The sequence below is a fragment of the Protobothrops mucrosquamatus genome, unplaced genomic scaffold (genome assembly GCF_001527695.2).
Source record: "Protobothrops mucrosquamatus isolate PMUCROS unplaced genomic scaffold, P.Mucros_1.0 scaffold198, whole genome shotgun sequence".
NCBI classification, from domain to species: Eukaryota; Metazoa; Chordata; class Lepidosauria; order Squamata; family Viperidae; genus Protobothrops; species Protobothrops mucrosquamatus.
Window position 1 is genome coordinate 343,610 of NW_015386554.1, and position 25,360 is coordinate 368,969.

At 39.4% G+C, this 25,360-nt stretch overlaps 2 protein-coding genes across 2 annotated transcripts in view; one reads left to right on the plus strand and one right to left on the minus strand.

The window, feature by feature from the left end:
* Window positions 1-1,342: 1,342 nt before the first annotated feature.
* On the plus strand, window positions 1,343-18,586 carry GSR (glutathione-disulfide reductase). The gene is made up of 13 exons (XM_015813825.1): window positions 1,343-1,582; window positions 4,115-4,141; window positions 5,909-5,997; window positions 7,622-7,691; window positions 8,394-8,541; window positions 8,805-8,859; window positions 10,855-10,954; window positions 11,810-11,896; window positions 14,471-14,632; window positions 15,194-15,305; window positions 15,484-15,615; window positions 16,866-16,999; window positions 17,687-18,586. The coding sequence occupies exons 1-13, from the start codon at window positions 1,343-1,345 to the stop codon at window positions 17,834-17,836; spliced, it is 1,506 nt and encodes a 501-aa protein (XP_015669311.1). The 3' UTR covers window positions 17,837-18,586.
* A 1,584-nt stretch (window positions 18,587-20,170) lies between these two features.
* The window catches only part of PPP2CB (protein phosphatase 2 catalytic subunit beta), an 11,385-nt gene continuing 6,195 nt past the window's right edge, over window positions 20,171-25,360 (minus strand). Inside the window, exons 3-7 of the mRNA XM_015813826.1 lie at window positions 24,721-24,894; window positions 23,748-23,837; window positions 23,380-23,541; window positions 22,087-22,205; window positions 20,171-20,852 (exon numbers count right to left, since the gene is read on the minus strand). Coding sequence (XP_015669312.1) covers window positions 20,780-20,852; window positions 22,087-22,205; window positions 23,380-23,541; window positions 23,748-23,837; window positions 24,721-24,894 — 618 coding nt within the window. The 3' untranslated portion in view covers window positions 20,171-20,779. The remainder of the gene's footprint in view (window positions 20,853-22,086; window positions 22,206-23,379; window positions 23,542-23,747; window positions 23,838-24,720; window positions 24,895-25,360) is intronic.

The window sequence follows — 25,360 nt, forward strand, 5'->3', positions numbered from 1 at the left end:
CTTCTGCTGAGCCCCGAAGAAGCACCAATCAACTGGAAAACAGCACTGATCCTGGCACTTCTGCTGAGCCCAGAAGAAGCACCGATCAGCTGGAATGTTGCAGCATCTCCAGGGTCTTGTGATTTACATTCAGATGCTTGGCAACTGATTCCTATTTATGACGGTCACAGTGTCCCAGGGTCATGTGAAGTGACCAAAACCTGCTGCAACCACCCAGCAGATGGGGGACTAAAAACCAAACACCCCCCACCCCACCCCCGCTGCCAATCCTCAACAGAAATGCTCACAACAATGGAAACCTCGGACAGGAGGAAGAGCGCCGCCCGGTGGGCAAGCAGGTGTCTTGCTCGGCTGTGGCTTGGGGGGCACTTTTTTCAGTGCCATTGTAACTTCGAACAGTCACTAAGCGAACTGTTGTAAGTCGAGGACTACCTGTACTTCATCACTTTTTTCCTTTTTTTTTTTTTTGGGTCATGAAGTTTTTGACACCTTGCTAGGCGACTGGTGGTACTCGGATGTTGCCATATCCTAAAAGTGCTACAATGGGTGAAAAAGTTGAAAAGCCCTGCTTTAACCTGTGTGTGAAATCTCTGCTGATGCGCCCCATACTGTATATTGTGCATGCCTTCATCTGTGCTATATCCAATTAAAAACCTCTAATTAGGGAAATTGGAGTATGTAATAGCCAGGAATAAAATCGATGAGGTCGTGGGCAAAGACTGTCTAGATGAAGTTGAAAAAAATAAGACGGTTTCCTGCCTTTCGGCTAAGATCGAAGTTAATACAGTATACAAAAGAAGGATTATGTTGTGTTTGCCCGACCCAGGCGGTTACTTGACTCAACTTTCTGCGTTTCCACAATACGTGCGCCTAAACCAGGGTTGCCTAAACTGTATCTTCCGCTGTTCGCTGCGGAATCCCCTACATTCGGGGTCTCCTTTTGATCGGTTTTCCCCACCGGCAGCAAGTGATTGTGCTCCTTCTCTGCAGTTCAGTATCTGGCTATAGGAAGGGGAGACCCCCTAAGCAACCATTTCTGGTTAGAAGGTGGCTTTGCGCTTATCCTTACACCCATCCACTCAAGCCACTGACAGCCGCGAGCAAAAACCTTGAACGTAGCAACACGTAAACCAAGCCGAGCGAGAGGCCAGCAGCAAGAGGGCAAACGCCCTCCTTCCGAGGCGGAATTCGTTTCTCTCTTTCGCCTCCGCTGGAGATTGACTGATATCGCAGCCAATCCGAGAGGCCGGAAAAGTTCTGCCCGTCTCGAGGTAGCGTAAGACGGGACGCGGCCGAGGGCAGGAGAGTTAACCCTCTCGACCCCGATGAGGGAAGAGGCGGGATGAGGCTGCCTCGCCCGCGTTTTGCCTTCTGCCCAGTTCCCTTCCGTCCTTCTCGCAGCGCCGCCGCCGCCGCCGCCGCCTCCGCCATGGCCCAACTTCGAGCCTCTTCCTCGTCGGCCGCCACTTTTGACTACCTGGTGCTGGGGGGCGGCTCGGGTGGGTTGGCCAGTGCCCGGCGCGCCGCGCAACTGGGAGCCCGGACTGCTGTGGTTGAAAAAGGGCGACTCGGAGGCACTTGCGTGAGTCGAAAACGGGGTGTGGGCGAAGGAAGAGGAAGGAGGGGGGCTGCCTGCAAATACACCCTTAGGAGACTCGCCTGCATACCTGGTGCCTGGGCTTATGCCAGGCAGGGCGTTCCCCAAGAGCCCGGGGGCGTAGAAGTTTTATGTTCTTCATCCATGGGGCGGGCAGGACTGAAAGAGTTAAAAGTTGAAACGATGTTTTATTTGGTTTTCGTGAACTCTTTTCGTGCCGTGCGAAAATAAGGCTGCGGTTCAGGTGGTTGTGGGAAAGCCAAGCAGCCTTCGTTTCAGCCTGTTATGTGAATGCAGCAGTTGGGTTTTGTTCCTTATGCCCGGGTTAGGGTTGTGTTGCTGCAACTCCGTGCCTTACGACATACCAAGTCATCTTGCATCCAATATTCTTTTTCTTTTTTTTCTAACCTTCAAGGCAAGAGAAATATGACTCAGTAGAACCATCACTTATGTGCCAATTCACTTTTCACCGAAATTTCAGGAAGTGCTTTACTCTTTACGTCCCCCCCTACATATATTTCTTGTCTTTACCCTTCTATATCTCAAGCAGGAAGCACAGGATATTTTTAATTATAATTTCTTATTTATCTCTTCTGTGTCAATGAGATGCCTTTAGAGCAGTGGTGGCGAACCTATGGCACGGGTGCCAAAGGTGGCACTCAGAGCCCTCTCTGTGGGTACGCGCGCAGTCGCCCCAGTCCTAGGCCTTCAGCTGGGTTTTATAAAACCTTTTCGCTTTAGGTCTCCGCCACCATGTGCAAAAAAAAAAAAAAGTTCAATCAGTCAGTTTCAACTTCTCGTGGGAAAAAAAAAAGATCTTGCAGAGTTGGAATTGATTGATTGAACTCTTTAGTCCCACCCAGTCTGCCGTTACCACTGCAGCCACACCCAGCCAATAGGCCACACCCAGCCAAATGGCCACACCTAGCCAATAGGGCAAACCCACCTGGCACTTGACGATGCATAAGTGGGTTTTGGGTTGCAGTTTGGGCACTCAGTCTCTAAAAGGTTCGCCATCACTGCTTTAGAGGAACATAACGTTATCCACAGGTCCTTTTCTGATTGTAACAAGCTGTTCTGTATTATAGTGTTTATAGAATGTTTCCAACTGTTAATCTTTATTTCTTCCTAGTTGCAATTATAGCTACCTCTATGACATAATTAGTTGCTAGTCCCCCATCATGCTATACAAAAAGAAAAAAAATAGATTGTCCCTGAAGAAATTAATTTTAAAAACTCAACAGACCAAACACTAAACATGTGCTTATTGGCATTGAAGTTATAGTTTGTTGAAGAAAAATGTCAAATTAGTTGTGGAAAGAATGGTTGGCAATATTAAAATTGATGATTTGGTAATGATGCAAGAATGCAAAATATGAGTGAATAAAATTCCAGAGAAAGGGACTAAATAAGGAATAAAGTTTAGAATGTATATTCAAAGAACTTACGGTACCTCTAAACTGTTTTCTGTCATTAAATAGAGCAGCCTTCCAAAGTTTAATAACCCTTCAAAAGTTGTGAGACTGTAGTTTCTGTAGCTCCCATCCTTTGTGTTTGCTGGGAATTCTGGAAGATGGTGAAATTACATAACTCTAGGAAAGGAGGAAGAAAAGAGAGAAGGTTGATTAGCAGCAAGGTGGTGTGCTGTTGGAAGACCTTAAAGAGCAGATTGGGGAGAGCTGATTGTGGAGAAGATCTATGTAGTTGCTAACAGCCAGTGCCAATTTGCAGGCACTTAATCAAGGAGGATTGCAACATCTGGAGGAGTCCAATGTTGAAAAGATTTTACTAGAATGAAATGTCCATGAAAGACACATCCTGAATGCCCTAATTTAGGCATTCAGTGGAATCTGTGAACATGTCAGTTGAATGTGTTGACTGGGTTATGAAATGGCTTGCTTTGAGAACTAGCAAAGATTCTTTTCATGAAGAAACCAAGGGGCAGGCAAATCATTCAGGGAGTCTTTGTTTTCAAAGTGCCAGATAAAAGGCGCTTTTTCATGCAAACTTTAATCAGATGTAAACTATTCCTAGGTACTGTACTTAGAAAGACAGAGTACTCATGCAGCCCCTATCCAGATACTGACCAACCCAATATCTACCTAAATAAATAATGAAATGTGCTTCAAATTTGTTATAATAAATTAAGAACTAATCTCAGGCTAATGAATGCAGGATTCAAGTGGTTTCTTATTATTAGGATTATCCATATTCCCAATGGCATTCTAATCCACTGAGCTTATTGCAATGAAAATAAAATGTTCCCTCATTCCTTAGATATTGGGCATCTGAGGCAGGTTTCAGTGTACAGCACTTTCATGCAATCACCTCTTGAAAAATACCTTAAGTATACTACATTACTGATACACATTTTGCTGATATTAAGAAAATAAAATTAATCATAAATTAATAAATTAAGGTTTTAGTAGTCGTACATACTTTCTAAATAACATACTTGCTTATATTAAAAGTGCTGATACATGAAATTTGCAGTAAATATGTTTTTTTTTCTTTTAGGTGAATGTTGGATGTGTACCTAAAAAGGTAAAGGAATTTATGTGTGCTATGAATTTGCTAATATTTCAAAAAATACATTGAACTTCTTTACTGATTTTTTGAAAATGTTTGAAGAACCAGCTGTTTTGGAAAACTTTGCCCTGAATTGATTTGATTTGATGTTTTATTTTCTCCCTTGTATTGTAGGCCTTTTTTAAAATTGGGCAGTGAGCCTCAGAATTGTTTTGATTATGGTGCCATAGAAGGGTGTTTAATAAAAACAAATAATAAAAACATGAAAAACATGACACTAGCCCTCAAAATCTGCTAAAATGTGCTTTTACATTATTGATGGGTATGTCTATCCTTTATTTGGAATGCAAAACAGTACTTTAGCAGATGTTGGGCATGTTGTTTGGAAAGCAAGGTAATTGTAGTGCAAGACATCTGAAGAACAGTGTTGTTCTTTTACCCTGCTTTACCAAAATACATAACAAAAATACCAAGTCACAAAAAGTACCTCCTAATTTTTTTCTCTCAAGGTTCAAGGAAGACATGGATGTGCTTCTTGTCACGAAAGATAATGTCTGCTGCCTTTTACCGCTGTTTTCATAGCTTTTTTAATTTAGTCCTGGTTTGAGGAGCAGATGTGTGGAACAGCATTAAAGTTGAAAAGAAAATATAATTTATTAAATCTCCATTTTCATATGGAAGTCTAGCGGGTCTAACATAATCCAAATTGCATGCAGTAATTGTACTGAAAGGACAAAAATAAGAATAAGATTTAAAGAAACTCTAAAACTGGTACCAATTGAAAAAAACTGATCTGTTTCCCCCATCCCCTATTTGACCTTTGCAGTTTTGGAACAGCTGCAGCAAAGTTGATAAACGGGGATTGTCTATTCTGCCCTTTTGGAACTCCCATTAGCTTCTGTCCTCTGCTGGATGATGCCTTTCCTTCTGTTGGCTGCTAATTAAACATACCATTTTTAAATAGTAAAAAAATGTCCCCAAACTGTATTTGCCAATATAAGCAGTCTTACAGACCAGAAGTGGGAAAGGTTAGTTGGCATAGTTTGCCTCCCAGAGTTGTGGGTGCTCCATCACTGGAGGTTTTCAAAAATAGAGTGGACAGCCACTTGATTGAAATGATATAAAGTCTTCTGCCTTGAGCAGAGGTCTAGACAAGAGACCTTTAAGGTGCCTTCCAGCCATATAAATTTATGTTCTATGGTTAAGATGGTTTACATGGGTCAAAATAGATGGTATTCTGATATTGATGGTATTTGCTGTGTTTTTGAAAGACGTTGATAAATTTCAAGTTCCTTTTATCAGGCTTAACTTAAAAGAAGATACCACATATTCCCTCCTCCTCTTCCTCCAAGATGGGAACTGATAAATTGGTTGACCAGGGCCATATATGTTCAATTAGGCACAACTGAACATGGTGCATTAGCCACACGTGGTTTGGCCTGCTGGGTATTGAAAAATATGATTGTTTTGCCAAGTGCCAATGATTACAAAACGAGAAGCTCGTTTCTTCTTCATAGGCCGTAATATGTAGTGTAACTACTGGATTACATATATCATGGCAGTGATGAGTTATGAATCCTGATCTGTCCAGTCCAATGTCTTAGAGTAGGAACATCAAGTTTTGTACTTCTCTCTTGCTGCAGAGTCACTTTGAGGAGATGGGCAATATGATGAATGAATGAATAAAATTATTGATTTATGTTTGTATACAAGAATAAGTGAATTTGCTCATTCATTTTTATATTACTTATATTAAACTCTGGATGTTGTCTTTCATAACAGGTGATGTGGAATACTGCTGTTCATTATGAATTCATCCATGATCATGTGGATTATGGTTTTAAAATAGCTGATGTGAAGTTTAATTGGAAGTAAGTTGAGCTAAATTCTGGAATATCTCTTTAAGTAAAATAAATGGATAGAATTGTTTCTAATTTGAAACTTACACATATCCAGATTTTTATCTGTGGGATTGTATGGGATTCCAACACTCTATCACAGTGGTGGTGAACCTTTTAGAGACTGAGTGCCCAAACTGCAACCCAAAACCCACTTATATATCGCCGGGTGCCAGGAGGGCGTGGCCCACTGGGTGGTCGTGACTGTGGTGGTCATGGCAAACTGGATGGGTTTGGCCAAGGATAGCATGGTCACCTTGATGTTGCTCATGGGGAGGGACACCTGTGGGGGCCGGGCATGGTTGGGGAAGATCCAGGGGGTCTATGGCAGGTGGAGTGGTGGGCAGGAGGCTCGTCCTGCGGGGTGAGGCGAGGCAAGGTGAGGCAGGGCAGGGGTGCCATTGTCACAGGGCAAGGTGAGGAAGGGGCTGGGGCGGCTGCTGCCTGAAACCATCGGCCCACACACACAGAGGCCAGCGAGCGCATGGGGGCCGACAGTGTCCGTCAGCAGCCACAGCCTGCCAGCTCCTCGACTGGCGCACTCTGGGGCTCCACAGTCCACCACCAGCAGTTCAGAGAAGCCGCCTCTGAGCTGGATGGACGGCCAACAGCTGAGGAGGTGATGCAGTGGGTCATGCCTGGGAAAAGGAGAGCATGCGAGGCCAGGAGGGATGGGACGGGAGGGGGAGGGAAACCAGCCATGCTGAGATGCATCCGGTCATGTGGGATCTCAGTGAGTTAGCGGGCGGCTGGTTGAAGAGGGACGGTTGCCATCTCCAGAGCATGGTGCACATGCCCATAGAGAGAGCTGTGAGTGCCGCCTCTGGCACGCGTGCCATAGGTTTGCCACCACTGCTCTATCAGATCTGAAGAATCTCTGTTATGGACCAAAACTGCCTAGCATTTATAATTTAAAGCTACACAGTTTAATATAGTGACATTGTTTTTATTCTAAATAATCTCACTTTGATTTTTGAGTTATCTGTGAGCATTATTCTTAAATTCTTATAAGAAATCATGATTGGACTGGGACTCATGAAAATTCAAAACAGTACATGCACAGAATTTAATTCTGAGCCTACTAATAGTTCATATATTAGGGTTCGCTCTGACAGTAGCGTTCCCTGTGATATGCACTGAGATACACCATTTGTATTGTTTAAAATGCTGTTTTAGGTATAACAAACAAATGGTATTTTGTTTGATGTACAGTGTGCTATAGGATGGTATAAACATCTTTTCTGCAAGGAAAACTTTTTTAAATTGTGAAACAGGACTATAATTTTCTGCATAATATCTATGTTTATTACTTAGGGAAAAGATACCTATGCAGTATTGTGTTTTAATTCGGTTTGTAGAGAGATAGATATTTGAGATGTAAATTTAGAAAGTCCATGTGGAATAACAATTTGAATAAAGCTTGGGAAACCCAACTTTATGCTTAGCTGTGGAAATCCATTGGGTACTTGGGTTGGGCTGCCTCTCCACCCAGCCTGCCCAAAAGGTTTGTTTTTGTGGGGATACGTTGAAAAAGGGGCGTTGTGTGCTTCTTGGGGAAAAGTAGGATATGATACTAATAAAACTCTTTTTACTATAGAATAATTAAAGAAAAGCGTGATGCTTATGTGAAGAAACTGAATGAGATCTATCAAAATAATTTGAATAAGGTTTGTAAATGGCCTTATTTTTCAATTTCAGCGAATTTTAAATTTCTTCTTTCTGCTATGAACCCCGTGAATTTCACAAGCTGAAAACAGAAAGTTCTGTGTTGGTTAATTTTTTTAAATTTGCATCCAGGTGTATAGCATTTAAAAAAAAAAAAAAAAAAAAGATTCAGAGCAAATCATTTGTGTAAAACTTGCTTTTTTGCTTAAGTGACACATGAGCAAGTCTTCCTCTACACAAATTTCAGTTTCCTGTTGTTGGAAAAGACATGAAAACTGTAGTGTAAATTTAACATAAGTACAGTACAGTTAAAGAAAAAGCACAAGTCTTACCCCTCTCTCTTGAGAAAAACTGATAGGGTATGTCTTAATTCATTGCAGTTAGTCTGCATTTCAAATCTACAATTTTCATGGTCTTGATATAATTTTCATGTGACTTATATAGTTTGTTTCTGAAAGGTGTAAGGATTACACAATAGATTAGTTCTTGTCAAGACAATATGGGGGAATAATCTAAAGTAAAATAATGCATCTTAGTCCACTCTTACATTTTTGAAATTTATTTACAAATTTATTTTGAATCATTCAAAAAGCTCAAATTATTTAAATGTGTCACACATTGGCCCACATTACACTATATTATAAGATGCCTTTCTCTAGTATATAAATTGATTTAATTTTTAAATCAAAAATTGGTTTTGCTAGGACCACGTGGAAACCATTCGTGGGCATGCATCGTTCACAGCTGACCCTGAACCCACAATTGAAGTTGATGGCAAAAAATATACAGCACCTCACATACTGATTGCTACTGGTGGACGGCCTATAATTCCCAGTGAAAGTGAGATACCAGGTATGGGTTCTATGATGCTCTTTGCCCAGTTTTTAAGAAAGAACGTGCAGCTGAGCTGACATTCGAATATTTTCCTTAGCATTGTCAAAGATTCAGTCGTACATAGTTACCTTGTAATAGTTCATTCATACTTTTTTAATAGTATACTTAGAAAAATAATTAAATAACCTTTCAGAAAAAGTGAATGTTTGTGCAAGTTACGTCTATTTATACGCAAAGCTGAAGATTATGAATATTGAAGATAATGTCTTGTTGCTTTGCAGGAGCCAGTTTGGGAATCTCTAGCGATGGCTTCTTTGAACTTGAAGAGTTGCCCAAGTAAGTTGCAATGAATTCTGAGCATTTTAAATGTTCTCAGTTTGCCGCATTGCAGCAGAGATTATTTTGTAAAACGAATAGGGATTATTGTACTCCAGTCTTTCACTCCCCACTAAAAGATGTAGACAGTAAGCTAGTATAGCTACAAAGCTGCAATAATTGTCCCACATTTCAGAGTTCATGACCGGTCCTGTACCACCTCTTATCAGCCCAGATATGGGACTCATCATGTACCCTCCTAGGTGTTATCTTCTGCAGCGGGAATATCTGTTTCCTTTCTAGCCCACTACTGAAACAGGATTAGGGCAGGAAAGTGCTGTTTGCTCTGGGGAAATTAGAGGAAAACATGTGGGGAAAAATAGAAGGAAGGAACATTGTGCACACTAACCTGAACTCTGGAAGGAAACCCAGGATATAAAACCAACAACAAGAAAAACAAATTCTCCCATTGAAGGGTTACCCCATTGCTAAGCATCTGGGCCTCTGTGTGGATACTGGACATCAGTGCAGCTAGTTTGCTTTTGTTATTCACTTGTGGAAATGTCAACTTCATGGTCAATATTCCTATCAACAAACAAAATAAGCTTCTATTGAAGGTACTGGCTTCCAATAAAGAAACTGAAGGGGGCTGCAATGCTTTAAAAATATCCTATTTTTTTCTTTCACTTTTGCCTATTTGGTGACCAGAAAGCTATTTACAGTGGAAAGCAGGAAATGAAGTAAAGCACTGTGGCTTTTCTACCACTATTATTTGGTCATGGTCACAATTAACTGGCAAGTGAATTCATCTACCCTTACAGTCCTTTCATTTTTGTTGCTAATATTTGAGAAACCCATCCTGTGTATGCTATTAGCCAGGAGCCAGCTGTAGAAGGCTGGTTCTTTAGGCCTGAGAAAAAACAGGCAACATCTGCTAAAAGCCTGGATTTGTAAGTGGGAAGGCATGGCAGTGGTGGTGGGACTCCCCATCCATCCCTCAAAGTGGAAGAGGAGACTTAAGCGCTGTTTTCCCAGCCAAGATCCTTTTGTCTACTTTTAAATGTAAGACATGTGGGCATACCGTGTTTCCCCGAAAATAAGACCTGGTCTTATTTTTTTTCCCTCCAAAAGAGGCACCAAGTCTTATTTTTGGAGAGGGGGGGTGTCTTTTCCACTCACCTCGCAGGGACAGCCCCGACAGCCCCGCCCAGCCGGCCCACTTCTGTGGCCAAAGGAGCAGCTTCATTCTTCAGTTGAGAATGGAGCTCAGCCTGCATTTCGCAGTCAGAGGCCTTTCCGGAAGGCCTGTGTAGCCAAGAACCGAGCTATGGATTGAATTGAACAGAGTGGATTGTCTAAATAAGCCATCTCTTTAGACAATTTCTCCTCTGCCTGACTCTTTTTCTTTCTCTTGGAAGGGATTCCAAGAGAATAAGTAGACAGATAATGGGGAATACCGTGAGTTATGTGCTGGCAGCACTGCATTGCTTTTGATGTGTATTCCTTATTGTGTGCCTGCTTATTCTCTTGTAATTCCTTCCTTTCGAACAAATGTAAATACAAATCTTCTTTGCTAATTATCCCAGCGTTGGTTTAACCATTACCATTTATCCTTTCTGATTTAATGAAAGCTAAGTCAGGACCCTTCTATACAAAATCTAATTGCTTAGGTTATAAATTGGATAGAAACAGCTATAGCCCTTTAGGCATTTCTTTGTTAGACTTTTACACCACTGCAATCAAACGTTTATTGGGAGAACATCATTCAAACATAAACATTCTTGATAATTGAATCATTAAAAGAATTATTGAAAGCAATAAAGGCATTAAAAGTATTATTGAATTAACTGCTTTCATTAAGCCCAGCATAGTAAGTGGTAAAAGATGATGGGATTTGAATCCAATAACATATGGAGAAGTTTGGACTTCCTGGTGTGGCTAATACATATTTCAATGAGCAGATTTGTGGAGGAGAACATGCATCTGAGTGATATGATGTATAATCCATTTTCTTAGGCGAAGTGTTATTGTTGGTGCTGGATACATAGCTGTTGAATTAGCTGGTATTCTTTCCACATTAGGCTCCAAGACGTCCTTATTGATACGTTATAATGAGGTAAGGGCCACTCACTTGTTTACCTTCCTAAGTGACAGTTGATAGTACTACCAGTTCTTCTTGGAACTAACATCCACAGGCAGAATACAACCTTACGAAAAGGGCAGAACCAGTTTGCCGTATCCATATTTACACCAGGAGTGGATCATTCACACACTGCATTGCACAATCTTTGTTTTTTAACATATGGAGAGCCTTAACATTTTGCTTTTATTTTTTAAATATTGATAATTTGACAAAAATCTTTAAAACCTCATTATTTTTTCACTTCTTGATTATAATTAGAATTAAACCTCCTTTTAAAAATCAAGCTACACTATTTTCTCTTGGAAACTCAGAAGCACTTGCTAATAATATTCTTGTCCATTTATGGGTATCTGTTTATTTACTGCTTATTCCGACAGACATTTTCAATTTCTCCATCTCTTCCTTTTCACATTGTCTTTCCTTTTGATTGAAGTCTATGGCATATTTCTGATTGTAAGATCTAGTATGGTGTAGTAGCTAGAAAACAATATAGATGTAAAGAGAATTTAATCTCCAACCTCAATTTAACCATGAAAGTCACAGTGTGGCTTTAGGCTATATTAGTCTTACAGTGAGATTATGAAATTTGAATGACACATGTAATACATTCAGATTTAATTCTCATTAACTTTGGCAATAGCTCTGTGGCAAATGTCAATTTAATTGTGGAGCTGGATAAATTTGAGAAAAAATTGCATTTGGGAGTTCAGGCTTGTGAGGCTATGACTTAAATGTTCTGTGATATTAATCAATGACAAAGAAAGTTACCATAATTAAATGTAAGTAAAGGCTTTACTTGCAGTCTGATAAATTATTTTTTTTGTATAGGTGCTGAGAAATTTTGATTCTATGATCAGTTCAAACTGCACTCAGGGGTTGGAACATAGTGGAGTAGAAGTCTGGAAACATTGCAAGGTAATATCTCTTTAGTGCTGCTTGTAGTGATTAATTTTGAATTTTCATGTACAGGTAGGCTTCGAATTACAACGGCAACTGGAACTGGAATTGTCGTTGCTAAGCAATGCAGTTGTAAAGCATGCGTAATCTAGGCAATCCAATTTGCTGTTGTTAACTAAATCCCATCCGCTCTTAACCAAGGACCCATCTTGATCCAAACCACTCCTGGCTTAGTCCCTCCCAGCCTTGAGTCTTGGCAAGCTAAGGGACCGCCTCCTTTTCATCTCCTCCCATCCACTCATCTCTCCCCCCCCATCTCTGCCATCTTGCACTCTGTCACTTCTCTCAGCCTGTGCTCGCTGGCCTTCCCAGACTTGCCACACCCAGCTGATATTTGCCATCATCTTCCTGTGACCGCTGATGAGATGCACATAGCCTGACCTTTCACAAGACAACTGCTGGCTGCCCCAGTCTTCTTCCCAAGGCCACATCCACTATTTGTCTGGAATGCTTTCACGCCAACATAGCTGAGCGTTCTTTCATGCACTTCCCTTCCAAACGTTGTGACAAGGCCACATGCGATTTGGATAAGGGGAGGTGCAGCCAACTGCTGCCTCATGGAGGGCCAGGCCAGGTGCGCCTCATAAGCAGTGGCAGGAAGATGATGGTGAAAGTCATCAAGACTGGGCAGCAAGTGTAGGGCAGCAGGAGTGGTAGGCTGGCTGGCATGGCCAGCAGAGCATAGGGCAGCTAAAAGGACAGATGGGGTCAGTTGAGCTGCCCCTGCAGTCGTAAGTGTTGGTGAATTTTCAAGTGCCCAAATTTTGATTTCTTGACCATGGGAGCACTGCAACAGCTGTAACTACACGGACCATGTGGAATTACCATTTTTTCAGCACCACCTTTGGTGCAATTTTGAGTGATCACTGAATGAATGGTTGTAATTCGAGGATTGCCTGTATGCATAATTTTTCTTCAATTGCAGCTAAGTCGTTCCAACTTCAGTTGGAAGCTCCCATTTCGTTATGTTCTATTGCTTTAACAGTTTCAAAACAATATAAGTTTTTCCAATTTTGTTTAGCTTTATTCTTCTGAGCACATGTATAAATGATCCAAATGCTGCCATTTGAGAGAAAGGAAAAACAAATCATCACCATGCATATGGGTTTTCTTTCTCATGAACGAACCACAGCTATTGTATTGATAGCTTTCGCAGCATTCCTGAACAGATTGAAAGGAGTATTGCATTGTAATCAGGATTACATATTAATAACCTGTATTACTCACTGTCAAATTGCTTTGTAAGAATTGAGGTAGTGACAAGTTATTTAGGACCTGAGTTTTATCTGGATGTTGCCAACAGGATTTTATGTCAAAGTTTTGTTTACTTCCTATTTTATACTGGTTAAAAACTATAACAAAGATCTAATTGATTGATATATAATAATAACATTACAGTAAAATTCCATTTCAAGGCCATAAACTTTGTATCCAAAACAGTCTTCCAATTTAAAATACCGACCAATCAACATTATTTCATTTGAGAATCAGATTTAAAAAACCCTGGACATTATAGAAGCATAAAAAAAACCAATCCTGCCAAATAGATTTATCATTTAGTTTAGGCATTTTTGAGCATACTTTAAAAAAAGGAGTATTTTTAAAGAGAAATTAGATAACAAATACTGGCAACTGAGCAGGTTTTGCACTTCACACATAGTGATGGTTCTTCACTAGGTAATTATAATTTTTCATGACAGCAATGCAGGATATTTGAGCCTTATCCTCTGACCTCAGTAAACATATCTGCGCCCCTTCTGGCATTTCAAAACTTCAGCAGCCATTATACTTACCTTTGCTCTTTTTCTTCACATGAAAGTGGGGTCTCTCAACAAAACTGCATACAGGTACTCCTTGACTTAAAACCATTCAGTGACTCTTTGAAGTTACAATGACACTAAAAGAAGTGACAACCAGTTTTCGTACTTACGACTGTTGCAGCATCCCTACGGTCACATGACCAAAATTAAGGATCTTGGAAACTGGCATATATTTATGACAGTTGCAGCATCCCAGGGTCGTGTGATCACCATCTGTGATCTTCCCAGCCAGCTTCCAATAAGCAAAATCAATGGAAAAGGCTGGATTGGCTTAATGATTGTGTGTTTCACTTAATTGCAGTGACTTGCTTAACAATTATGGCAAAAAGGTCATAAAATTAGGTTGGCTCACTTAACACCTTGCTTAGCAACAGAAATTGTGGTCCCAGATGAGGTAGTACGTCAAGGACTACCAGTACTATCTAATTCTAGCCATAAGGTATATGTAACTTCACAACACCTAGGCCAGGGGTAGGCAACCTTGGCTCTGTTATGACTCGTGGACTTCAATTCCCGAGCCAGCATGGCTGGCTCAGGAATTCTGGGAATTGAAGTCCACGAGTCATAAAAGAGCCAAGGTTGCCTACCCCTGACCTAGGTATTTAGCAACAAGGGTATTTTTGAAGAAGAAAACTAGGGTTTGAGCCTTAAAATGAACAATTTGTTGCGTGATCTTGCTCTAGCATTCTTCAGTAATCTTGTTTCTCAACAGATTCAATCAGTTACAAAATCACCTTCGGGACTCTTGGCAATAACGGTTACATCCTCTTTTCCTAATCAAAAACCCACTGTGAACACTATTGAGAATGTTGATTGTCTCTTGTGGGCCATCGGTAGAGAGCCCAATACTGAGGAGCTAAACTTTGACCAATTGGTAAGTGGGAATTTTGTTTCTTGACACTGTATGGAATGTTAAATGCATGGCATACACAATCCAGATTATATTACAATTGGCATAATGTGGCTAAGGTCAACTGGAGAAAGTAGCCACAGGTGACAATGGGATGCTATTTTTTTTTCTTACCTTGATGCTACTTGCTATTCTGTATTTTTTCCTACTACAGAGAACAAATGTAACAAATGAGGAAACTCTGGGTGGCATACTGAAACATTGAGGGGAAGGAGGGCAAAGACTGTTGATAATTCATGACTCAGCTTCCCACCCTATGCCCCATGATAATCTTATCCTAACCTAAATGTTCATATTGCTTAGATAGGTTTAGTTTGCTTGAAAAATGTTTATGGAAATGTTATTTTTTCCCCCAAAGCTCTTGACACTATGGATAGGCCGAGTGCTTGTTTACTCTTTGAAATAATTTCTTTCTTTTCCTTTATAAGGGCACTAAAAAAGCTGATACCCTCCTGTTCAATTTGTATCTTGGATAGTATTTCTTAGGATGCCAGCTTTGACTTTAATTTTTCTTCCTACTATCAGAATATTAAGGTAGACAAGGAAGGCCATATTATTGTTGACGACTTCCAAAATACCAGCAGAAAGGGGGTCTATGCTGTTGGAGATGTATGTGGGAAAGCACTCCTCACACCAGGTAACAATGTTTTAAGGACTATATCAAATAAGCGCATTTGGGATTGTAAAATGGAACAAAGCGAAATGGGTGAGGAAGGGCTGTGAAGACGTGGGAAGTGTGGCGTGACCACCTACAAACGCTATGTAGTAAAATGTATGGAATGAATTATTATGACAATAAATATTGCATTTTTCAGTTGCAATTGCAGCTGGAAGAAAACTGGCACATAGGCTTTTTGAAAATAAAAAGGATTTTAAACTTGACTATACCAACATTCCGACTGTGGTTTTCAGTCATCCACCTATTGGAACAGTGGGACTAACAGAAGGTAGGCTCTTGTTTCTTATTCATTGGGGGGGGGGGGAAAGAGCAGAGAGAAATATAAGTGAAATAGAACTGTTACTAAGATGAGCTACCCCTATTATCTTTGGATTTTGTGACTGATTGGAATTGGGTTGAATAATATACGGAGAGTGGATTTCCTTTGGGACATTCTCTGTAAAGAGTGGCTTGGTAAGGATGTGTCAGCTCTGAATTTTTATATTAACAGGGTGTTGATAGAAATTCTACTTATGTTCATTTGTATTACTGATGCTGTAGATGCACAGGTCACTCCTACCTCTGATAGAGTAATATAAATTATGGACTACGGACAGAACCAGTTTGGTGTAGCAGTTAAGGCAGGGGTAGGCAACCTTGGCTCTTTTATGACTTGTGGACTTCAACTCCCAGAATTCCTGAGCCAGCATGGCTAAGCATGGAAACCTCTTTCTTTCCCCTCAGCATGGCTGGCTCAGGAATTCTGGGAGTTGAAGTCCACGAGTCATAAAAGAGCCAAGGTTGCCTACCCCTGGGTTAAGGCATTAGGCTAGAAACTGGGAGACTGTGAGTTCTAGTCCTGCCTTAGGCACAAAACCAGTTGGATCACCTTGAACAAGTCACTTTCTCTCAGCCCTCGGAACAAGGGAAGAGAAATGACAAGCCACTTCTGAAAAACCTTGTGAAGAAAACTGCAGGATCTTGTGCAGGTAGTTTGAGAATTGGGCCAACTGAACAAAAGAAGAAGAAAAAAGCTGAATTGGGGATGATCACACATTCTTCTTGTTTCTCTTTATATTAGAAAGCATTCCCCAAGTTCAGAATACTGCTATCCATCATGCTATCTATTTTATTGTTTAAACATTTTAAAACATTTAATGGGAAGTATGAGTAAAGCGCCTCTATTCATAGGATTTCTAAAGCTGAAGTTACAAACTGTGATATCAAGCTTGGTGTTTTGTTTCGTTTTTTTTAAATAAACAAACTGCACATCAAACCCTAAGATGTGACACACGTAATAGACCCGCAATTGGTAAACTAATGATCTTCAAAGGCTTTTGGACAAGTTTTTTCATAATTAGAACCACTGACGTGCTTGATTGAGCCATATGTGAAGGACACCAGCTCACCTATCACCAAACTTGTCAATATTTATTTCTTTTGAGATGTACATACTATCCACATTTGATTAGATAGAAAGCCAACTGTGTGATTCTTTGCTTTTTCAAATATATCTGATGTTATTTCATTTTGTTCCAGCGGAAGCCGTAAATGCTTATGGAAAAGAGAATGTGAAAATTTATATAACTTCTTTCGTCCCAATGTACCACGCAGTAACAGAAAGGAAAACAAAATGTGTGATGAAATTGGTCTGTGCTACTAAACAAGAAAAAGTAAGTAAATCAGGGAAGAGTGAAGGTGCTGTATGTTAAAATTGCTTTTCATGGAAATTCTATTCAAGGTAAGGAAATGAGACAGGAAGAGAAGGTACCAATGTTACTTAATGTGTAAGTACATCACACTCGGCCTTTGCTTCTCGCATAAACTGTAATTAGCTAGGCTCATTGAACCTAACTCACATCAAACCAATATTTACTCCATGTCTGAAGCACTTATAATGAGTTGCAGCATTTAATACTCTTCCAGGCACGATGTGTTAAGACTGTATAAACTTAAATAAAACGACACAGCAACACAAAAAAATTATAGGTACCGTATTTTCCGGCGTATAAGACGACTGGGCGTATAAGACGACCCCCAACTTTTCCAATTAAAATATAGAGTTTGAGCGAGAGAGAGGGGGGGGGAGAGAAAACTGAGTGAACTATGCCAAACCACATGTGTAAAGGAATAAAATAGGATACCCGTGTTTTCCGGCGTATAAGACGACTGGGCGTATAAGACGACCCCCGACTTTTGAGAAGATTTTCAGGGTTTAGAAAGTCGTCTTATACGCCGGAAAATACGGTATACAAAATTTTGCTCCTAGTGTAGAAAGGTAGGAGCAACTGTGAAATGTGGGGGGAAAAAGTCCTTTTGAAGCCATGTCCTTAACCTGTTTATGACCGTTTTTTTTTAAGGTGGTAGGACTTCACATGCAAGGCTTGGGCTGTGATGAAATGCTCCAAGGATTCGCAGTAGCTGTCAAAATGGGAGCAACAAAGGCTGACTTTGATCAGACAGTGGCTATTCATCCAACTTCTTCAGAAGAACTTGTTACGCTTCGTTAAGCTGTACATAACTTGGCTTTCCCCATGGCGAATTACTTTTTTTTTTTTTTTTTTTTTACAAAATTGTGCAGTTCAAGACAAGTCTTCACTCTGCTGTTACAACTTTATATACATGGATGTAATTTATATGATACTTGAAAACAATAATTTCAAATTTTAAAAAGTCCCCTTATTTGCGCTTGATTCCTTGAGACATTTTGGACATTATTCATAGTGACTTTGGCATCAATATAGAAGTGGATCTGTCATTGCTTTCTGGCTTGTTGTTTTCAGGTTCCCTGCTTTAGTGTTTCCTAGTGGTCTCCTATCCAAGTACTGGCCAGACTCAACCTTAGTTAGCCTCTGAGCAGAGACCTGCTGAGAATGCAGTAGTAAAATGTGCTAAAATAACAAGTAAATTATCATATGACATCATACTTTAACCTCAAAGAGGAAGTAAAATCTAAGAGTAAAGCAGAAAAAACCCCCATTTTGGGCTACAGAGGAACAAATGGAGAAAATGCTGCAATTATAAACTGTCTAATAATTAGTATTTTGGTTTATTGAGCCTTGGATTGTGAAAGATGCCATTCCCTGCCTATTGGGAAGGGCAAATGTAACCCATATAGAACTTAGCCCCAAAGAGTTTAGTAAGAGCACTACTTTATTAATCCATATTTGGTAAAACTCTAAATGTTTTTTTAAAATTTATGCTATCCCCCTATAAAATTAAAACTCAATACATAGGCTATTCTATGTACCTTCCTACAACTATTCTTTTGATTTGTTTCCAACAGAAATTACCAACGTACAGATATTTGTAACCTAACTATAAATTAGGGAACAAGCTTTTTATCACAAGAAGTAAATTGTACAAGTAATATCACATTCTGTAAAGCATAGCAGTAAGAGTTCCCATTCAGCTATAACCTTATTAAGTGATATTAATTTCTTAGTTATGAAAATTGAAAAATGTGGATTGGGGAGATGGCTGCATCCTAGGTCAGGGGTGTCAAAACTCAATTTCATTGAGGGCTGCATCAGCATTGCGGTTGCCCTCGGGGCCGGGTGAGTGTGGCCAAGGTGGGTGCGGCCTACTGGGTGGGAGTGGGTGTGGCCTACTGGGTGGGAGTGGCCAACTCTACATTGTTCGTGTCAAGGGTGCCTGTGGGGGCCTGGGCAGGAGTGGGATAGATCTGAGGGTCTCTGGCAGAAGGGAGTGGGACCAGGGCAAGTGCCAAAGCATGGTCCACTGGAGGAGCCTCACTGTTCCTCTCAGGCCACGCCAGGGGGGGCCCTTATGGAGCTAAGACTGAATGCGTTTCAGCATAGATGGCCACCACAAAATTGTACATTGGCTCCCAGCTGGCCTGGGCCAGGGCCAAGGCAGAGGGGGCCATTCCCTCACTGTTTCCAGGATGGCTTCACGGGCCACATGAAATCACTTCGCGGGCTGCATCTGGCCCCTGGGCCTTGTGTTTGACATGTCTGTCCTAGGTGATACATATACAACCATACTCTCTTCTTTTTGTTATTGCCGTGAGGCCCAGGAGGCAGTAGGGCTGATTGCTGTCACCTATTTAGCACGTATAGCTTTTAAGGGATGCTATGAATGCAGGCAACTTTTCCACTGCCAACCCTCTATAAAAGATTTGTATATAATTAAGTAGGTTGTGTGCATATGCTTACTTTTTTGCCATGTTCTTTATCATATGCTAAATAATACACAACTATATATTCCTACTGCATTTCTGAATCAACAGCCAGTAAGATATTTATTCACTTTCACAAAATATTTATAGTTCAAAATATTAATTCTAAAATATATTTGAACGTAAGTCCTGTATAATATAATGGGAATAATGAACACCATTCCAGGGATTTGTCCCATTGCATTTTTACAAATGCTAAATTAAATGGGATACATGATTTCTTGCTACACTTGTGTCCTGTTAAGAGAATTAGGCTGTTTGCATTTTATGTTCAGTTAAATTCTTCAGTAAGTTTATAGCATCATTTTCCCCTTTATTTAAAACAGATTTTAATTTGAGATTTCAGGTGTACTATTTTAAATTCACTAGTTTAAATCTGAACTCTTTACCCTCTTGGATTACATTTACCAAACTTTTATATATATTGGGTTAAAAGAACAGAAGATAGTGCTCATTTTGAATTTCATCTGGATAGTAGGCCTGAAAATTTAATTAAAGACTTCTATATGCTAAGGTCTCCAGTGAAGTTTGCCATACACATTCTTAGACTGGTAATATCAGGCCAAGTTCTTTCAATTTCCAGTCATAATCTATCGCCTGATCTATCTTATGCAACAAAGCAGATAATTATTTGTATGCATGCTGAAGAGAAACACAAACAGATAAATTATTCCATTTCAGCATATCCATCTGTTTGGAATAATGATCTGCAGATTTATTTGTTCAAATACATCAATAAGATGCAAGCACTTTCATGACAAATATACAGAAAAAAGGGATCAACACAGAACAGTAACCTAGTTTAAATGGAAAGAAAGCTTATGACAATATACTCCCAAGAGATTTCTTTTCTCCAGTTAAGTTACTTATGTCAATAAAATAGAGGGCAATAGGCTTAAGAGGGACATTAGTTTGTACATTTTCATTAAACTTCAAAATGTTAATACATGCCAGTTGAACACTACAACTAAAATGTACATATAAGCAAGAAAGGGAGAAATGAATTACCTCTTCTCTCTGAACAGTCCAGTTACTACAGTTACAGCAGGCAAACTGGCTGTTGGATTGACTGATAAAAGGTTTAGTGTGTGAAGTCAGTCTTACGTTGTGCTCAAAACTGCTCATCCTCATTCTGGCACAGTTTGGTCCATAAAGAGGCTTTAGGCTGAGACAGACCTCAACTTATCAAATAAATTGTTGCTTTTAAAAAAAGCCAAGTATACTAGTACTGCTGAAGGCCAGGCTGAGATGTTTATAGGAAGTAGTCTGGGGTACGCCGAGTAACATGAGGCTCTCCGCGGCGAGGTGCTGGATCAAACTGAAGGCTGTGGAAAGAAAACAAAACCACTTCCTTTACTTTTAACTGATTATGAACGTATAAACTTGTTTATATGTGATTCTCAGCTTGTAAGGGATATTAATATTGATGTTATATTTATGTAATCTATATGCATATAATCGAGTCAAAATAGTTTTTATGAGTTAAGAGAGGGGATGTTTTGAGTAACAAGATGCTTTACCACAAACAAGAAGTGTTTGAGGAGAGTTCTCTAGAGGAGGGTTGGAAGCCAACAATAATTACATCTGAGACATTTCTATCAGGTTTTGAGCAGACAGGGTGTTTAAGGGTGGGTTGGCAACAACTGGCAGCTCAGACAAGCACTTCCCATTCCAAACTTAAAATCACCTAGATCAGGGGTCTTCAAACTTGGCTCTTTTATGGCTTGTGGACTTCAACTCCCATAATTCCTCAGCCAGGCATACTGACAAATTATGGGAGCTGAAGTCCACAAGTCATAAAAGGGCCAAGTTTGAAGACCCCTGACCTAGGTCCTTGGGAAAAAAATGCTGAAATCCAGCTATTTTACCTGAGCTTAGGATGTTGTTGGGAAGGGACACATACAGCTTGTTTTCAGATACTCTATCCTTCTATGTTTTGAGCTCCTTATAACAGGACTAAATATTAAATACCATGCATTAAGAGAAGGTTTGATTTGTAATACAATCATTAAGAAAATATTTTACACTAACTGAAACAAAAGGTACAATCCAACCTAGAACTAAGAATTAAGTAGAGATTTCCTGACAGTGAGAACAATTAATCAGTAGAATGGCTTGCCTTCAGAAATTGTGGGTGCTTCATCACTGGAAGCTTTTAAGAAGAGACTGGACAACCATTTATCCTGGATGGTATAAAGTTTCCTGCTCAAGCAGGGTGTTGGACTAGAACTCCAAGGTCTGTTCCAATTCTGTTATTTTAAGTTCTAGTGAATCCTATTTTAAAAAGGCAGTCTTGCCTAATCAAAACTATGTGAAAACAGCAAATTTCAATTCGTGTGTTCTCAGTCATGTCTTACACAAACTCTGCTCACATAACATGTTCAACCAGTTTAGTTAAAAACCTAGTAACTATTTGTGCACATCCCATGTTAAATTTGGATAGTATTTACCTTAGTTCATTTGGTTTGATTTTTCTGTTGCAAATTATAACCTACTGGGTTAATTTTACAGTCTTATTTTTCTGCTAAAATATATTTTGTTAAAACTGAAGGTTCTTACAAGGAATATTTTAAAGTATCATCTAGTTCCATGATAGCAGCCTGATTTCCACAACGGTAACAGTAATTAGGTGCGCTGAAAATAGTGACTACATTTCGATCATGGCACCAGTTGTAGCCCTGTAATGGGAGAAAAATAGTTTCAATAAAACAAGATACATGACTTAACTGAGAGATATCCAATAAACGTCTTGCTTTAATTTTTGCAAATATGTTTTATTGAAATGTAAAACATTAACAATGCACTCCGAGATGAAAATCTTATAACTATACATGTCTTCTACAAAATTCTTTAAAATATTTTCTTTAGATCATTAATATCATAAACCTTTGACCTAGGTTTGTATTGTGAAGCACTAAACACATTCATCTTTTTTAAAAATGCTCCAATTCACTCATTTAAAAGTTATGCCATTAAGATTGGTAAAATATAAAGCTACTTATAATTGCAGACATATTACAAGAGTGACTGGTGAATGAATTTAAAAAATCTGAAGAGGGGACTGGATTAATGTATTAGTTGAAATTTGCCCATATACATATTATATATACTAACCTTTAACCTACTGGAAAAAAAAACAATTATCCTGAGACTATATATACTAAGTTGTGATATTCTGATCCAAAGGCAGATAAATACTTCCAATGAGATTTATATGTTCACTGTACCAGTCAGCACTTTAAAGTTACATTTTTCCGTGATTTTGCATAGCCGAACATGGTACTACAAAAAATGCATTTCGGTTCAGGAGATGTTAAAGAGACAATAATACAGTATAACTGCTGTGACAAGTATTTACCTGGGAATGCATGACTATCATACACGACTAAGAAAAGGCATGGTTGCTGAGAGGTACAGCTAGTGCAATTGTGCCAGATCTGAAACACCTTTGCCATTTCAGATTTACATGTACTTCCTTCATATAAACTGTACTTCCCCACCATCTAGTGCGGTGTTTCTCAACCTTGACCATTTTAAGGCATGTGGACTTCAACTCCCAGAATTCCACAGCCAGCATTGCTGGCTGTGGAATTCTGGGAGTTGAAGTCCACATGCCTTAAAATGGTCAAGGTTGAGAAACACTGATCTAGTCAAAGCTGAAGAAGCTTCTTGGATGAGAAGGGGAACGTCTTCAAAGAAAAACAAGAAAGTCCAGTTGCCTCCTGAAAAAGCACCTTTGGGACAAATATGACCCGGATGACTGAGAACCTCCATAGACAACCTTTGTATAAACTTTTTTTGCCTAAAGATAAGGCACTGAATCTTCAATTGATTGGTACAATATAATTTTACCTCCATTACAAGTTGATGAGCCCGAGACACCAATGTAAGTCCATTGGCATGGTTAAATGTTTCAGAAATATCTTGACCAAATGTGTAGCCTGCACCACGTGGAGAAATCCCCCAGCCACCACGATCATCTGGATCTGACCATAACAGATCACACATTGGACCCTATTTAAAAATGGAAAAAATTAGTTTGTACATGTGTATATAACTCCAATATATGGGAACAGTAGCAGCTGCTTCTATATTAATTTTAGTGCCTTCAATTCTAAAAAATTGTTAATTTGCTTTAACGTTCTACAATTTAAGTTCTTCAACAACATGAAAAATACCATCGTCTCCATAAAAACATAAGTCATTTTCAATAATATTACCTCATGTGGAACTTCCTGCAAACGATCAAGTGCTCTAATATGATCCAGTGTATCTATAGAAGGAGAAAGACCTCCATGGAGGCAGAAGATCTAATAAGAGAAAAGATGGAAAGATTTAACTTCTTTAAAGCTATACATATGCAGGCAGGGTCTACCTTAAACCTTTATTTCTTGATTGGTTTTTTAAGGCCACCAAACTAAGACAGTGTAACTGAGCAGCCTTCCCTCTTCCTAGCATACCAATATGGAAGATGTTGGCAATTTTTACTTTGGTTTGGATTATCTAAATCATAATGTCAAGACATAAATTGACAGTGGATAATTGTAGCTTAGCTTAGTAGACACTCTCTTTGAAATTCATAACACTGACTTTTTTCCTCTACAATAAGGTATAGTTAAAATTAGTACAGCTTCTGATCTTCCTGGGTATTCAAATTTTTAAGTACTCTACTAGCACATTTTAGATTAATATTTTAAGTTATATCTATCTAGAGCAGGGGTGTTAAACTGCCGGCCCACGGGCCGGTTTCATCATACCAAAGCCGCAATGCCACCCCATCGCCGGCAATGCAAAACATTGCGATATGTCGCGACACGTCACGTTATGTGGCGAGTTTGACACCCGTGATCTAGAGTCATATGGTCTTCTGAATGTTTACTCTTTATTATGGATAAATGTATTGTGAATAAATATGGGCATTTTCATTTAATAACATGAACTGAGGATGTGAGATCTGAGGCACAGCATCAGGCAATTATATTACCATGAGACAATTATTACACTTTCACACATCTGCATCATTCTTGAGAATGTTAAGATGTTACTCTTTTGTTACAAGAGTAACAAAAAAGGCAACATCAGGCACTCATTTATTATTCAAATATAATTATGTAAATTATATTGTTTTATCAAATGATCAATCTTCATTTAATGAAACCTAATGAGACCACATAGCTGCATAACATTACTTACTTGTCCATCTACTAGAGCTGTAAGAGGAAGATAATCAAACAGATCTGTGAAATATTTCCAAACATTGGCATTTCCATATTTCCGCAGACATTCATCATAAAATCCATATACTTGTGTAATTTGTCTGCTTTCATGGTTGCCTCTCAGAATTGTAATCCGTTCTGGATAGCGCACCTAATTACAGAGAAGGAATAGACATTGTAATAATCCATCCATATAATTGGTTACATTATTTTACCCCATGTTGCACGCTTATGCCTTTGTACATAATTTGATAGTCCAACCTATCAAAAAGAGTATCATAAAAAACATATTAGAAACATAAATTAAGATAGGCAAGAAAATGATAAGTGAGCACCTGTCCACCCTAGATGAGTTCAAATTACCAGGACTAGATGGATTACACCCCAAGGTTCTGAAGGAACTGGCAGATGTGATCTCAGAACCACTGAACTATATCTTTCAAAGATCTTGGAGCACTGGGAAACTATCGGAGGACTGGAAAAGAGCTGATGTAGTTCTCATCTTCAAAAAAGGAAAAAAAAATGGACCCAGGAAATTACAGACCTATCAGCCTGACCTCAATACCTGGGAAGATTCTGGAAAAGATAATCAAACAATGAATCAGCGAACACCTAGA